Source organism: Drosophila mauritiana, chromosome 3R (genome assembly GCF_004382145.1).
Source record: "Drosophila mauritiana strain mau12 chromosome 3R, ASM438214v1, whole genome shotgun sequence".
In the NCBI taxonomy this organism is placed as follows: Eukaryota; Metazoa; Arthropoda; class Insecta; order Diptera; family Drosophilidae; genus Drosophila; species Drosophila mauritiana.
The window spans coordinates 14,229,926-14,245,000 of NC_046670.1; the positions used below are offsets into that span (position 1 = coordinate 14,229,926).

At 47.7% G+C, this 15,075-nt stretch overlaps 6 protein-coding genes across 11 annotated transcripts; 3 read left to right on the top strand and 3 right to left on the bottom strand.

Annotated features, from left to right (window-relative positions):
• Positions 1-255: 255 nt before the first annotated feature.
• LOC117143287 (EH domain-containing protein 1) lies at positions 256-7,449 on the bottom strand. The gene is made up of 4 exons (XM_033307868.1): positions 7,361-7,449; positions 5,512-6,728; positions 1,053-1,226; positions 256-989 (listed from the first exon to the last, which is right to left on the bottom strand). Exons 1-4 carry the CDS (start codon positions 7,384-7,386, stop codon positions 784-786), a joined length of 1,623 nt encoding a protein of 540 aa, XP_033163759.1. The 5' UTR covers positions 7,387-7,449; the 3' UTR covers positions 256-783.
• Positions 7,450-7,615: 166 nt separating this feature from the next.
• Positions 7,616-9,725, bottom strand: LOC117143288 (ninjurin-2). 6 transcript variants are annotated; one of them, XM_033307871.1, is made up of 4 exons: positions 9,465-9,725; positions 8,580-8,756; positions 8,216-8,422; positions 8,063-8,152 (listed from the first exon to the last, which is right to left on the bottom strand). In XM_033307871.1, the coding sequence occupies exons 1-3, from the start codon at positions 9,498-9,500 to the stop codon at positions 8,225-8,227; spliced, it is 411 nt and encodes a 136-aa protein (XP_033163762.1). In that variant the 5' UTR covers positions 9,501-9,725; the 3' UTR covers positions 8,063-8,152; positions 8,216-8,224. The 6 variants fall into 6 exon arrangements, with proteins under 6 accessions (XP_033163763.1, XP_033163766.1, XP_033163760.1 ...); XM_033307874.1 differs by lacking the exon at positions 9,465-9,725 and adding an exon at positions 8,828-8,904; XM_033307872.1 differs by lacking the exons at positions 8,063-8,152; positions 8,216-8,422 and adding an exon at positions 7,616-7,834.
• A 317-nt stretch (positions 9,726-10,042) lies between these two features.
• On the top strand, positions 10,043-10,670 carry LOC117144519. The gene has a single exon (XM_033309738.1). The coding sequence runs from the start codon at positions 10,131-10,133 to the stop codon at positions 10,536-10,538; it is 408 nt and encodes a 135-aa protein (XP_033165629.1). The 5' UTR covers positions 10,043-10,130; the 3' UTR covers positions 10,539-10,670.
• Positions 10,671-10,711: 41 nt separating this feature from the next.
• Positions 10,712-13,144, bottom strand: LOC117144517 (actin-related protein 1). Its single transcript, XM_033309736.1, has 6 exons — positions 13,014-13,144; positions 12,172-12,236; positions 11,935-12,109; positions 11,724-11,875; positions 11,118-11,664; positions 10,712-11,050 (listed from the first exon to the last, which is right to left on the bottom strand). The coding sequence occupies exons 1-6, from the start codon at positions 13,059-13,061 to the stop codon at positions 10,907-10,909; spliced, it is 1,131 nt and encodes a 376-aa protein (XP_033165627.1). The 5' UTR covers positions 13,062-13,144; the 3' UTR covers positions 10,712-10,906.
• LOC117144518 lies at positions 12,272-13,142 on the top strand. Its single transcript, XM_033309737.1, has one exon. It carries the CDS (start codon positions 12,333-12,335, stop codon positions 12,762-12,764), a length of 432 nt encoding a protein of 143 aa, XP_033165628.1. The 5' UTR covers positions 12,272-12,332; the 3' UTR covers positions 12,765-13,142.
• A 258-nt stretch (positions 13,145-13,402) lies between the features above and the next one.
• LOC117143078 (suppressor of fused homolog) lies at positions 13,403-15,021 on the top strand. The gene has a single exon (XM_033307548.1). The coding sequence runs from the start codon at positions 13,440-13,442 to the stop codon at positions 14,874-14,876; it is 1,437 nt and encodes a 478-aa protein (XP_033163439.1). The 5' UTR covers positions 13,403-13,439; the 3' UTR covers positions 14,877-15,021.
• The last annotated feature ends 54 nt before the right edge of the window (positions 15,022-15,075 follow it).

The window sequence follows — 15,075 nt, forward strand, 5'->3', positions numbered from 1 at the left end:
TCAAAACAAACATTTCCAAAATAGTTTCATTTTATTCTTTTATACAATTTAAAAATCAGATTAGTTTCACATTTAATATTATTTAATATTCAAGAATTCACTAATTACAAAATAGTCGAAGCACAGGCAGTAAATTGCACGTTTCTATTTCTATTTCAAGTGGCCTGCCTTGCGGGAGCATTTCAAACAATTAATAATAATTCAAAATAAATACAGGAAATACATGCCCTAACCCACGATTCCGTCGATTGTAAATTTCAGTATAACAAAAATACATTTATTGTGTATCAAAAGTGGTACGATTGCAAATTAATGGCCCTTCAAGCTGCACATCGACATTAACCTAGATATTGTATACAGTTTAACTCATGCTTTTTTCATTGGCATTGAACAATTGTTTATCCACACTCCACTTTCCTTAAGTCAACAACGACAATTGGGCGCTCAACACACACACCTTGTCTTATTCCACTAGGCTGCTAGTCTACATCCTGCTTTACAATCGATTATCCAAAAATATGCTATATGCTTGTGTAAATTCTACGAATTTATGATTGATATCTCATACGGTGATACGGTGTGTGTTTTAATACCCAGCGCATTAATGATGCGCGTTCACAACGAGTATAGTACATATAAAAGGGCAGTCGCCTGCACTGTGTGGCTAAAAGTCAAACGAATCGAACATAGTGCATCCTAGGAGTGACATCTGTGTACGTCTGTGGTTTTTTGGGAATTGTGAGGCTGTGTGATCGGGTGTGTATATGCGTATGCTACAGGACACTAGTCATAGCGCTTCGACGGCGGTACTAAGTGCTCCGGCAGCACGGTGGGCAGCTCGCAGCCTTCCAGCTTGACGTTGATTAAGTGCAAGGCCAGCGCGAACTCGTCGGAGTCCAGGAACCCATCGCCGTCGACGTCCGACAGTTTCCAGATCTTGCTGAGCACCGAGTTGGGCAGTTTCGATTTGATGAGCTCCTGCTTGGCAGCTGCAAGTGGAGAAGAATGGGATTAGTATTTTCGATTTTCCCCTTGAGTTATAACAAACTTACTTGCACCGGATATCTTGCCATCGACTGGTCCCAGCCCATTGAAGATGCCATCTGTGCGCGGCTTGTCCTTGTTGCAGATCCACTCGTGCTCTCCGTAGCCGGCATCGATGCCCTCGCCCTTCATGTAGCCGAATGGTGAGACATGGTCGTCGATGACTCCCTCGAAGGCACCACCTGTGAAAGAGGCGGTGAATGGATGGAGAGGTCAGTGTGGCATTCGATACTCTGTGTGCGCCATAAATTTGCATTAATTAAGCATGTAATCTAAGTTGATCGGTGCGTCGCCGTGCACAAACATTCAATTTGAGGCAATTAAAACCTTTAGATCGCTCTGGCTCCAATTGACGTCGCCGCCGCCGTTCCGTGACTAGGCCGGCTGACCGACTTAAGCATGTACTTTGCCGGCTACTTTAACTGGGCAATTGTGATGCAGTGCATTCTGGGGGGGCAATTGAGATGGGCGGCGCAGGTTGCCGAGTGCGATCTCAATTCACTTTTTGAAGTTGCTCAATTCGTTTGCGGCCTCTTTGCAATTGAAAGGGGCCCTTCTGGTGGCATGAGTTCCCATTCCATTATTTTAAGTAAATCAATAGTGTATTTCCAAGCGGTGCCACTGACTTATGGAATCAACTACTGTGCGTGCTGCTTACGGCCATATCAGTCCCTGTCCCCGCCTCCGCCTCATTTTCAGTTTCAGGATCAGGATCTGGTTTGGTTTCTAGCTCAGAGCCAGAGCCAGAATCATTCTCCAGCTCTGCCGGTGGCATAGACTGCGTTTTTGGACCGGGATCGGCATCCTTATCGCTCTCGACATTGCCCACTCGACTAGTGCAACTGCTGAACAGGCGGAGCTGCTGCTGGCGCAGATTCTGCAGCCAGCGATCGAAGCGCTCCGCGAACTGCTGCCGCTGCGAGCCGGGTGTCAGAAGAGCTGGCTCCTCGGCCACATCGAAATCGTCGTCGGAGTCCGCTTGGGTATGCAAGAAATAGAGAGAAAGATGGTTGACAGAGGAGCACATCTGCTGAGTGCGGCAGTGCGACTCGGACGTGGATATCAAAAACCGAGTTTAATTAGTGGGCCAATGGCGAAAACGAAAAGTACGAAGAACCAAAAGAACGGCGAACAGAAGAACTGATTTCTGCAAGATCGTGTCAGATATGTGTACAACTATTTAGCGACATACTGCTAAACATGTGATGCCGACCCCCATATTCAAGATGTGCTGCTGATGGTGATGAAGTGATGATGGTGACGGTGGAGGCAGTAGCTCAAGCCACGGTCCAGATAAGTTCCATTTCGAATGGAGTGTCAATTCCGTTGGCAAATCAACCGAAACTATGAAGACATCACTACCCAAAGCACTTATCTTGCTGGCTGAGCTAGCCAAGTCAATTATCCAAGACAATACAACGGAAATGCTAGCAAATGAAAGCAAACTGTGCAGCGAACGCAACGAAAATAAAATCAGAGATACAGATACATACACTCACTCGCCCATGCACTAAATTAGAGCCCCAAGTTCTTGACTTTGATTTCGATTCGGTTCGCTTTATCAACGCATTCCGCCTCTCTTTTTCAGGGGTACATCCATCGAAATTCCTTCTGGTGTAATAATAAACGAGAAGTTCATTCACTTGTCAGGTCCAATTTAATAGGGGGGCTATATCGAATTTTACCCAAATCGAATGTCGCGGTGACCGAGACTGCGGATGAATGACACATGCGTTGAGGTATTGATCTCCCCCCCATGACATCAGTCGATCGCCAATCGTATTATGCTTGGATTTGCCCCAATGAAACGTATGTATATACATACTCGGCTATGTGGAATGCTTTCGCACAAGGTCAGGCCAAAATGCGCTAATAGTTGAATTAAAAGGCCACTCAAGTGGTCAGCAAACCAAAAGGCAAACAGTAGAGATCAGACAATGGCATTGTGGCGACTGGATTGCCACCGAGCCATATATCATAGAGTAAAATGCTTTCTTCCTGCACTTAGCGCTAGTTCATCTGAATTCCGTGGGCCCCTTCGTGGAATTCACGAGCGGATTAGACGGAGGATGAGCCACTTAGTGCCACACGCCCCAAGTCACAATCGGAGAGCATCAAATTGATACGCGGCCTCAGGTTGCCAACGCCAGCAATACATTCACTCGTATGCGACTGCAACCGGTTCGGTTTACAGATCATAAGTACCTACGTACATATGTATATAATCGCCAGAGGTGGGTTGGGGCGATGGGTTGACCAGGGATCGTCTGGTCGAACTGGGCGTGGGGATTATTCTGGGTGCTGTTTGATCAGCTGGACGACAATCTCTCCTCCTCGGAGGCAGCACATATTGGAATGCAAAGTTTTACATATTTACTCTTCCCATTCTAAATTGCCTGGCCTATTGGGAGATAATTATTTGAGTTCTCCTTGTCTGGCGGCTCTGTGTACTGAATTAATCCAATCACACGCCTTTCGGTTGTAGTTTTATAGTGTTCGTTTCGGCATAACACCATTAGCTGGCATGATAAGGAGCATTGATAAATGGCAAGAGAACGCTGACAGAGCCTTCTACTCGCACGATAAAAAGGTTTGTGCATGCAAAACAGATGATTATATAAATGAGCAATCAAATTAGTTACTGGCTTTCCGTATAAGTTGCTTGCTCAGCAAGCAATTATCCCTAAAGCTGACTATAATATATATATATATGGTGGCCAAACTTTGAGCCACTCATAATATACATAATGCACTAGTTCTGATAATTCAGGCTTTTATTGTTTGAAATATGCCTAAAATTGCACGGCCAGTAGCCACAACCTGTTGCCTAATTACGCTGTTTATTCGGAGCTGATAAACGAACTAAATGAGCATACTTGCTGCTTGAAATTAGAGCAGTGCTAATAGAGGGACATGCCCAGACTTTTGTCGACTGGTGATAAGGCATGATTTGATGATGGCATGCTGACTCGGCCTTACATTGATTTTTATCTAGAGCAACCTGCACTACGGCCAACTAGAAGTTGCCTAGCAACCCGATAAGGGTTGACAAACAGGCCACATTCGCTCGACCCACTAACGAATGCACGGGGGAAAGCGAACAGGTGCGCGGCACTGGGCCTTGAACTCCGGGCCACGCACGAAGGTCGGAGGTCACAGTAACAACAGGGCGAACCGGTGGAGCAGCCAGCTTGCATCGAATCAAATTAGACTTTCAATTAGGGTTTACTTTTTCCCGACTGGCGCCTCTAGTCTCTGATTAACTGAGTTACTACTACCACCGCCTCCTGCTCCTCCTCCTCCTCGAATGCTCCACACTTAAACGCGATTATATTGCTGGGCGTTTTGGCTCGGCATCGAGTGCGTGGTATTCGTCATGGTTGCCTGGATGCGTCTGCTCCGGAGAGCTAGATCCGTTTCAGCTGCTGGGTACTCGAGTGTGAAATATTTATCATGCCCAACTGTACGCCTGCTATTATTTTCTCTTTTCCCCTCTCCGATGACTCACGGCCCAATTAGAACGAACCCTGCGCTGCTCCAAGCTATCGGTATTTTCCAATGATTACATCATGGCCACGAATCTTATCAGGTTGCGGGGAGAAAACAGTCAACTTGCCTGAGTTTCTTACCCATGACGAAAGCAAGGCGATAATTATTGACACATATGAATAGTAGAAGTTTTCGGTATGCCACGCCCCAGCCCGCCACTGGCGCCCATTTTCAAGTACAAAGCAATTGGCTATCACATTTTGGGTAGCAGAGTATTTGCAAAAGATACGAAAGAAAATACGTGGTTCTGGGGCGCTATTTGCTTCCACCTCGATGTTGAGTTTGCCACAGAAAGTGCGTGTGTGTTGTGTGGCCTAAGCGCTAGATTGACACCGACTTTTTGCTCGCTCGCCTTATCAGTTTTTGGGGCTTATCACTTTGTTTATATAGTAGCTCAAATATGTTTCGCTTATAGTATAGGGTTTATATATAGTCGTTGCCAGGCATTGCATAATTTGCCAGCCAGCGAAAAGAGGAAGCTGTGCATGTGGGCCAGGGAAAAGCTTCGATTTTTGGATCCGCTAGCCATGGGCTTTGTTTTTCGCTGGCAATTTGAATTGTGACTGTAATTGTGTATCTATTAAATACGTTTGGCTGCGGTCTAGCTGTAGTTTTGGCTCATACTCTGGCCGTATCCGAAGCCAAGCCGCTCACTCCGCTTGGCAAAACTCGTTTTCTTCGCATTTTGGCCCGGCTGGAAATCTGGGTTAACTGGCGCATTTTTCTCGCTGCGCATGCGCAATATTTCGGTGCGATGGGAAGGCGAAAACGCGCCAGCGAAATGCCCGCGGAAAACCAAGAGATTTCTCGAGATCTTTGCGGGCACGAGTCGGATGTCTGGTTGCCCGAGCAAGTCCAGTGTGACTAATGCGGCAAAGCGGTGCTTAATCATTCATAATCACTCTCGAGGGGACTTACCCTTGACGATTGGGTCCGCGACCATGGTCATCTCCTCCTGGGGAATCATCTCCATCAGGCGGGCAATGTCCTTGGCCAGCATGTTGTCCACGATGTCCAGCAGATGGGGCTTGAGTGAGTGGAACTTGGTGAAGTCCTGGTGCTGCAGGACCTCCTGCATCTTCTTGATGTCGGGGAAGTCGCCGGGGGAAATGGAGTGCTCGCGCTGGATGCGATCGTACACCTGGCCGAGGTTCTTGATCAGATCCTTCTTCTTGCTGTCCTTGCCGAACACAGAGGGCATGTCCTTGCGCAGCTCGGCAATGATGAAGGCATGCACCTTGGCCAGGCGTGCCCGCTTGATCAGATCGTTCAGCTTGCGCAGGGCGGCGTTACGCGGCAGGGACTGCAGATCCCTGAACAGATCCTGCTCCTCGTCCTCGAACAGACGGCGGTTGGCGTCGAAGCGCAGCGGCTGGTCCCAGAAGGAGCCGATGTACACACGCGCCACCTCCGGCGTCTGCAGCACCTTTCCCAGCGACCACATCAGTGCTCCGTACACCCGCATCAACTGCTGGTGGTCAATCATGTCGGCCTTGTTTAGGATGATGCGGATCTTGTCGTCGTGTCCCTTGAGCGCCTCGATCGAGCGTCGGAACTCGTCGGAGATGTCCAGCTTGTGGGCGTCGAACAACAGGATGATGCGGTCCACGCGCTCCGCGAACCACTCCAGCACTCCGGTGAAGTCGTAGCCCCTGTCGATGCGCTGCTTTTCGCCGGAAAGAATTCCGGGTGTGTCCACGATGGAGATGGCATTCAGCACCGGCGAGGCCACACTGCTGCATTGGAAGCGATTCAGGAAGGCGTTGCCGTACTTGGACAGCGGCCGGAACTGCTTCTTGGGGTCCACGACCAGGGCGTTGCCCGGTATCACGCCCTCCTTGTCGTCGTACATCACGGCGATGAAGCGGTCCGTTGTTGGCTCCGGACCAATTCTTATGCCCGGAAAGTCGCGTTCCAGCAGGTAGCGGATGAAGGTCGTCTTGCCCGTGGAGTACTGGCCCACCAGCAGGATCATGGGCTTCGCATCGAAGTCCGGATCCTCGAGCTTTGGCGAGTGAAAATCGTGGAACTGGTAGTGCTCCTCCAGCGGCAGCAGCTTGCTCCGATAGATCTTCTTCAGCTCGCCGATCACATTCTCCACCACCTCCTGGGTGTTCTTCTCGCGCTTCAGAAAGCTAAACATGTCGCAAGACTCTAATATTAGCCACCGAAATTATAGGGGGAAATTGGATTTGGATGCGGATTCGGGAATGGCAATAAGAATCGAAATCGGAAACGGGGTACGCGGTCGGATTTGGAGTGGTGCTGGCGCGGGTGTCACGGAGGCGACGACTACGGCAGTTATGTTATGTGTCTACACTCGATTGTCGCGCTGCGCTGGGTCGTGTAGCAAGTGATTCACGCGCGTACGTATACGTATTATTTTTGGAATACGACTTTTTTCGGTCCAGATAGCGGACCAATCAGCGTGACCGCGCCAGGGACAACGAAGAAATACCACAGAGTCTTTGGAGAAATACTGCAATATACCAACGCGTTAAAGAAATACCAACTCGTCTTCGGCCTTAATTTAAGTTAATTAGTCTAATTTCGAAATTATACTTATATTTAACGTAACTAACTTGAAACTATTATTTCTTTACTGTATTATTCGCTTTGAAAGAAATTGTCATTGACGATGAACATATATTTAAACATAAGTGATCGGCGCCTATCGATAACGGTCCGCATTTGCGCGGCGGTCACACTTTTCTTGCAAGCGCGAACTTATATCGAATTCAAATTGTATAAATATAGGATTGCTCACCTGTCGCCCGCTTCTGGGCGTGGCATCTTGATTTATTAATAAGCAAACAAAACGTTAAATTTACGGGCCTTTCAAAGTATACACACCAAACAACTGTTAACAAGCACTAATCTGTGGTTTCTGTCCTTTGACACTAAAACGCTGCTAGCATTATCACTTAATAGAAATTTGCTTTTTTTGTGGTAAAAATGTATATATACAGAGTGGCAAGCAAGTGTATATAAAACACTGAGCCTACGTCGTTCATAAAAATATAACTTCATCTGTGATTTCAAAAATTCAGGGCTTCAGAAGTTCCACATCCGTGTGAGGAACAGCCGGATCCAGGCCAAAATTCATCTTCATGATGTCACAGAAGACGGACAGGAATATGAAGGCATCTATGAAGTGGTTGATGGCGAAGCCCCGATTTCGATCCTTGGTATTATGCATATTGATGAGGGACTGGATGACCAGCAAGAGTCCAGCAGCCACCTGTTTGCGAAGGTATCAACACATTCATTTATTTCACTCTACAACTTAGGTTTGCAGTAGCCTTAAAGTACATATATGTATGGATATAAGTGTAAATCGTTGGATCTCTAGTTTCTACGGTGTCTTTTCGTGCTGATCGAGGAGTCGCAGCGGATGCGATGAGTACTCAATGCCGAAACCGGATATGATAACGTTCACCACGGATATTATGAACACGACCACCAAAATGACATCGTTCAGGATGACCGCTGCCGTCTGATCCTGCTGCCTGTTTATGTTGAGACTGCCGATGACCACGAACAGAATGCCCACCAAAAGCTGTCGAAATGGGGAATGGGGAATGCATTAGAAACGGAAGCGTACAATCCCTTCCATGCCCACCCTCTAGTCCTAGTTGTTCAGAAAGTCACCCTGTGGCGGAGGCAGTCGACTGTCAAAGGCCGAGATGAACAGATTGATCATGGTCGTGAAGAAGGCGAAGCCCGTGCGCACATGGTTAATGATATTGGCCGACTGGTGGAACTCCGGCTGATGCAGCCGGCAATCCCGCAGCAGGCTCAGGGACAGGCTCAGCACGCCCGACAGGACCTGCACAGAGAAAAACATAACTATCAGTTCCATATTCTCATGGGAATCAAGCCAAGTTATGCCGAGTTTGATGGATTTCATTATGATACTCATGTTTTATGTTTTTCTCTGTGCCTGACACTTAGAGAATAAGGATCTAAAGAGATTATGTGCCCACCTGCATCACTATGGACAGACTGATCAGGATCAGCATCAGCTTGTAGAACTGGTGCTGTTCGCCCACCTGGAGGATGTACTTCAGCTGCGAGGCATTGGCGGTCAGCAGGGCGATGTCCAACATGCCCTGGGCGATCGTCTTCTTGGTGGCATACCTGTTGGCATCCATTGCCTTCATCTGAAACATAGGGTATATACATATATGAGTATTTGAATTGAGGATATATCATATGCAAAACCGAAAGATACATTTTCGAGGAAAGTGGTCATGGTGGCGGTGCAACAGTCAGTTTGAAAGTGAATGAATCTTAAAGTTCGCTTTCAAAGTAGTTCCTTATCTATTGCCATTTGTGTCAGATCTTGTGCCGATAAGAAAACAGAACATCGCAGCTGCGAGTAATGAAAAATAGGCTAACATTCAGGGCAAGGGTTACAAACACAAATGTGCATAGTAAATAAAAAAAAATAAATCATTGAAAACTAACCTGCCAAGCATTTTTTACGTGTTTCTGTGGGGAAACAAAGGATTCAGCCATACTGCAAGGATAATGACCACAAAAGGATGCAATTCCCATAACAATTAGAAAATCAATACGAGAACAAATGCTTTTCGCACAGCTCATCGGAGTTTAAAAGTGCATAAGGCCAACGAGTCGGATACACAACATTTTTGAATTGCACGAACAGTCGGAACAAAGACAATAATTACCCGGACTGGCAATTACGGATGGAATGGAAATGAGAAGTGGACACGATGGTGTGTCTCATTCGCACGAACAGATAAATAATTCAAGACCAGGAATATATGGCTAAGATCAAGGTCGGTGGTTGCTCGGAATATGAATACATTGGAATATCTTCATGACATATTTGTATCTTGACTTACCTCATTTTCGTTAACCCGCTGCAAATCTGATGCCATAATGAATGAATCTTTGGTTTATTGGCTTTGCTTTCGGTTGGAGCTTTGTTTTTCGCCACACACCAGTGCACTTTGGATCAGTTTTCTTGTCAGTCAAAAGAACTCACAACAACATTCAATTCAAGTTGTTTCGGTTTTCATTGTCTCCTGAAATTGGCAACTAATTGTTGGTGGTTGGAGCGGCGTTGTCGTGGCGACGGTTGCCGACACAACCAAGCGATTTAACAACTGGCGGAGAACTGAATTCAGAAATCCCGTCCAGAGAGCACTACCCGATTCGAATGATTCGGCCATTAAGTATACTTGGCCAGCAAGAGAGTGCTTCAAGCTGGAAAGAGTGTTTTTGAGTAGCCATGACTAATGGCAGTGGATTGAAAATGTATTGCTTAAATTCAGCAAGTGCTATATGGCTATATATAGTATATCCTTTGGCAGGATGACCACTTTTTACCCTCAATTATGTCCTTTGGAGTTTATTTCATATATATTCTGCACCATTCCTAATTTTGATTTGTATCACAGTGAGCTGAGTTTCTTACAACAGTACAATTTACACACGGCTTTAGTTAGGAGTTTTAAGAAAGAAATTTAAATATATTTCGTTGAAAGATTTATTAAAAAGAAAGAACCATGGAATTTCCCATACCAGAGGCTCAGTACTGGGACGTTTCGAAGAAATCCCAAAAAGATCGTCAGATGATTCGTAAATTCGTGCCCGAGGCGGTCGACCTGGCCACCATAAGTCGTGCAGAGATCTACAGGATTGACACATTCTATTTGGAGTGCCAGAAGTACCGGGATCACTATCGTGACCCCTACGGCAAGGTTCACTGTCCGCCGTTCTTCCACCTGCACAAGGGCAAGTGCGGAATCAAGCTGGACCAGAGCGTCATCAAGATGACACAGGCGATTGCCGCAACTGTGGACCGGCAGCCCATAGTGTTTCCCCTGATTCCGAACAAGAGCATGTTTTTGGGTGGTAGTATTCCAATGGGGTCACAAACATCCCAGGTTGGCGTCACTAGCTATCTCAGATAAAGAAAGTATAACTTTTGTTAGCTAATGTATCAGAGCAGAGATATAGTACAAAAATCTTTCGAGCAAGAAGGTATAACTATCTGTTAGATACACCTAAATATACAATAGCTTGTTGCAAATACTTGGTTTATTTTTTACGAGTTAACCTGGGAAGGAATCATCCGCAAGTGAAATTTAAATTTTAGTACTTTATTTTCTAGGCTGGGAAAGCAGTTTCAATAAATAGCATTTTAAATACTTTGCGCCCTTGATGCGTAAAACGTACACATTATTTTTCAATTTATGGGGTACTTGATGTTAGCCGACACAAGGATTTGATATACATTTTAATTAGCCTTTTACAAATGGCGTTTAAGCTTATAAACACGCTAAAAAGTCTTTCTGTGCACGGCTTTCTGTCCCTCCTCCTCGTATTCCCGCTTCGAGATCCACATCTTCTTGAAAGTGTCGAGCGAGGCTAAAATCGATCCGCCCATCCATGTGGAGTACAGACGTTCCTGCGGCGCGGCGATCTGTTAAGATAGATTCGTCAGTTTCAGAACTGTGACACAGAACTATACAATTGTTAGAAATAATTACCCTGATCTTGAGATCCTTAGCCGAGTGTTTCTTCAGCTCGGACAACAGGCGGTCGCCGAATCCCTTGAAGAGCGTGGATCCGCCCGAGAGCACGATGTTCTGGTAGAGCATTTTCCTGAGATCCATATCTGACTTCTCGATGGAGTACATCAGAACGTCGTGAATGCCCTCACACTCCTCGCCCAGCAGATCGGGCCGGAAGAGCACCTCCGGTGCCCTAAAGCGTGCAGGTCCAATCTCGAAGGTCTTGCCGTCGGGCAGCTTGTAGGCGAACTTCTCGGTCTCCACGGTCTCCTCCTTCTGCGGATTGGTGGCCAGATAGCAGACCTTCTCCTTGATGGAGCGCACAATCTCAAATTCGGCAGTCGACCGGAAGTTGAAGCCCTCCCGGCGGATGAGTGTCTTCAGGTAGCGCGTCACATCGCGCCCGGCGATGTCCACGCGCATAATACTGTGAGGCATGGCGAATCCCTCGTAGATAGGAACTGCATGCGTCACACCGTCGCCGGAGTCGAGCACTACGCCTGTCACGCGACCGGTGGCGTAGCTGCAAGGGTACGGTTAGATGAAATCGATAAGGGCAGTTCGTGAGATTGCAATGCTTACAGACTGAGCACCGCCTGCATGGACACAAAGAGCGCAGGTGCATTGATGCCTTCAAAGAAGAACTCGGCTGCCTTTTCGCGGTTGCGGCGCGGATTAAGCGGGGCTTCGGTCAGCAGCACGGGATGATCCTCCGTGAAGGTGGCCAGTTGTTCCTGGTAAGTGCCATTTGAAACATTTATTTAGGATTATAGAACATCTATGGACACCTTACTTTGCTGTAAATGTAGCTCCATATCCGCTCCATGTCATTCCAGTCGGTGACAATGCCGTGCTCCATGGGGTACCGGATGCTAAGCAGGCCACGGTGCTCCTCCGCCTTGGGTCCAACGAATATGTCGCCCTCCAGCGCACCAGCCATCACTCGGACATGCTTGGGCCGGCCAATGCTGCAGGAGAAGGCATTAGTTCTAGGGGTTCTTAAGGTTCGTGAGTGGTCCACGGCACTTACTAATTGGGAAACCTGCATTTTGGAATGTGCTCACCAGCAAAGCCGGCTTTGATCACACCGGAGCCCTGTCAAAAGTGATGTGAAATACATTTAGTTAGTTGCGTCAACTTATTTTATCTAAAATTCAACGTGCAAACGTGCAGGAAATCTAAATAATCGACATGGAATCCTTTAGTGTGCCGGAGGTGGACATGATGACCGTGTCGAAGAACTCGCAATACGAACGGGAATCGCTGCTAAAGTTCGCACCGCCAGTTGGACTGACCAACATCAGCTACGGCAGCTTGTATAAGGTGGACTCCTTCTATTTGGAGTGCCAGAAGTACCGGGATCAGTTCCGCGATCCCTACAACAAGCTGCTGCGCCCCAAGATGTTCAGCACATACAGGGGCAAGTGTGGTGTCAAGATAGATCCCGAACTGGAGCGCTTAAAGCGACCCGCTGCCTCCCATGTTGAGTCCATTCCCGTTGTGTACCCAATGGAGTACGGGCACCAAATGGACTTCGACAGAGGCTTCCAGATGCAGGGACGCAACAGCAGGGATGCAGCCACCGCCCGCAGATATCCGTGTGTGCGTGTGCTGGGCCGATAAAGGGATTCCATGCAAGCATTAAAGACCAAATTCCCCGTTTTTGCTGTCTTCACTTCCGAATTGAACCATCTCTGGCGTTTGCGGAGCCATTCTATCTGGGATTAGTCATGTTGGCCATTTGAAGACGGCTTGAAAGCTCGTTGACAAAGGGACGGGCGGTAGGTGATGTCACTGTTTGCTGGCTAAAACTCTGGGAACCCTATATTTGCACAAAGCTACCCGCATTTAATGAGCCCAATCTCCACTTACGTTATCTATGACGACGGGCTGGTTGACGACGACATCATAAGGCTCCATTTTGTGCGTTTATCAAAATTTGCAAATTTTCTATTAAATAGTTGGTCAACAGGGTGACCGTAGGTGGTTGGCAGAAATAAACAGCATGTAAAAATATACCACGGCAAGAAATACTCAACACTTGTCGGGGGGTGGTTTTCAAATAAATGGAAATATATTTTCATAATTTTTATCTACATTTTTAGAATTAGCAGGAAAAAGTAATAAAACTAATAATTATTATAAAAAAGGTTTTGAAAATAAAGAATGGTTTTTAAAAGAAACTCATGTAAGTTTCCATTGTCAAATCCGCTTTTGACATGGCAGTATTTTCATACGTAGTATGCGGTGGTATTCCGCAACGGTCCAACTGAGGTCATACTGATCGCACTGGATTAAATGGCTGAGGCGAATTTGGACAAAAAACCGGAGGTGAAGCCTCCGCCGGGCCTTAAGGCCATCATAGACCACCTGGGGCAGGTTTACCCCAAGCAGCCCAACCCGCTGCAGGTGACCACACTACTCAAGTACTGGCTGGGCGGTCAGGATCCGTTGGACTACATTAGCATGTACAACTATCCGGGAGATGTGGACAGGAACGTTCCGCCACACTGGCACTATATCAGTTTCGGACTCAGCGACCTACACGGCGACGAGCGTGTCCACTTGCGTGAGGAGGGCGTCACCCGGTCTGGCATGGGATTCGAGTTGACCTTTCGCCTGGCCAAAACGGAAGTGGAGCTGAAGCAGCAGATTGAGAACCCAGAGAAGCCCCAAAGACCGCCCACCTGGCCGGCGAACCTGTTGCAGGCCATCGGACGCTACTGTTTCCAAACAGGCAACGGTCTGTGCTTTGGAGACAACATCCCGTGGCGCAAGACCCTGGACGGCAGTACCACTTCCAAGCTACAAAGCCTGCTCGTCGCCCAGGACCCTCAGTTGGGCTGCATCGACACTCCCACCGGCACGGTGGACTTCTGCCAGATTGTCGGCGTCTTTGACGACGAGCTTGAGCAGGCATCGCGTTGGAACGGGCGCGGTGTGCTTAACTTCCTTCGCCAGGATATGCAAACTGGCGGTGACTGGCTGGTGACTAACATGGATCGCCAAATGAGCGTCTTCGAGCTGTTTCCCGAAACGCTGCTCAACTTACAGGACGACCTGGAGAAGCAGGGATCCGATCTGGCCGGCGTTAATGCAGATTTTACGTTCCGTGAGCTGAAACCTACCAAAGAGGTTAAGGAAGAGGTGGATTTTCAGTCGCTGAGCGAGAAGTGCGCCAACGACGAAAATAATCGGCAGCTGACGGATACGCAAATGAAGCGCGAGGAACCGAGCTTTCCACAATCCATGTCGATGAGCAGCAATTCGCTGCACAAGTCCTGTCCCCTGGACTTTCAAGCGCAGGCACCAAATTGCATTTCACTGGACGGTATTGAGATTACCCTCGCACCTGGCGTGGCCAAGTACCTGCTACTGGCCATCAAGGATCGCATCCGACATGGGCGCCACTTCACCTTCAAGGCTCAGCATCTGGCGTTAACTTTGGTGGCGGAATCCGTGACCGGCTCGGCGGTGACAGTGAACGAACCCTACGGCGTGCTGGGCTACTGGATTCAGGTCCTGATCCCCGATGAACTGGTGCCGCGCCTGATGGAAGACTTCCGCAGCGCGGGCCTAGACGAGAAATGCGAGCCCAAGGAGCGACTGGAGCTCGAGTGGCCCGAAAAGAATCTGAAGCTGATCATCGACCAGCCGGAACCTGTGCTGCCCAATGTTCTGCCCATGTCCCTCGACGCTGCTCCCCTGAAAATTTCCAGTGTGTCCAGTGATTAGCTAGTAGTTATTTAAATTAATCGAATTGAATCTTCCACTAACGAGTAAGTTTTACATATATACATCTCATCTAACACAATGCACGTGGCCTTTGCTCCTCGCCAGAGTCCAGTCAAAATATACAAACACATACATATACCCGAAACCACTCGACGGGCCTTTGATCGCAATATGAAAAGAGGAAGCGCCGGCGCCAGGA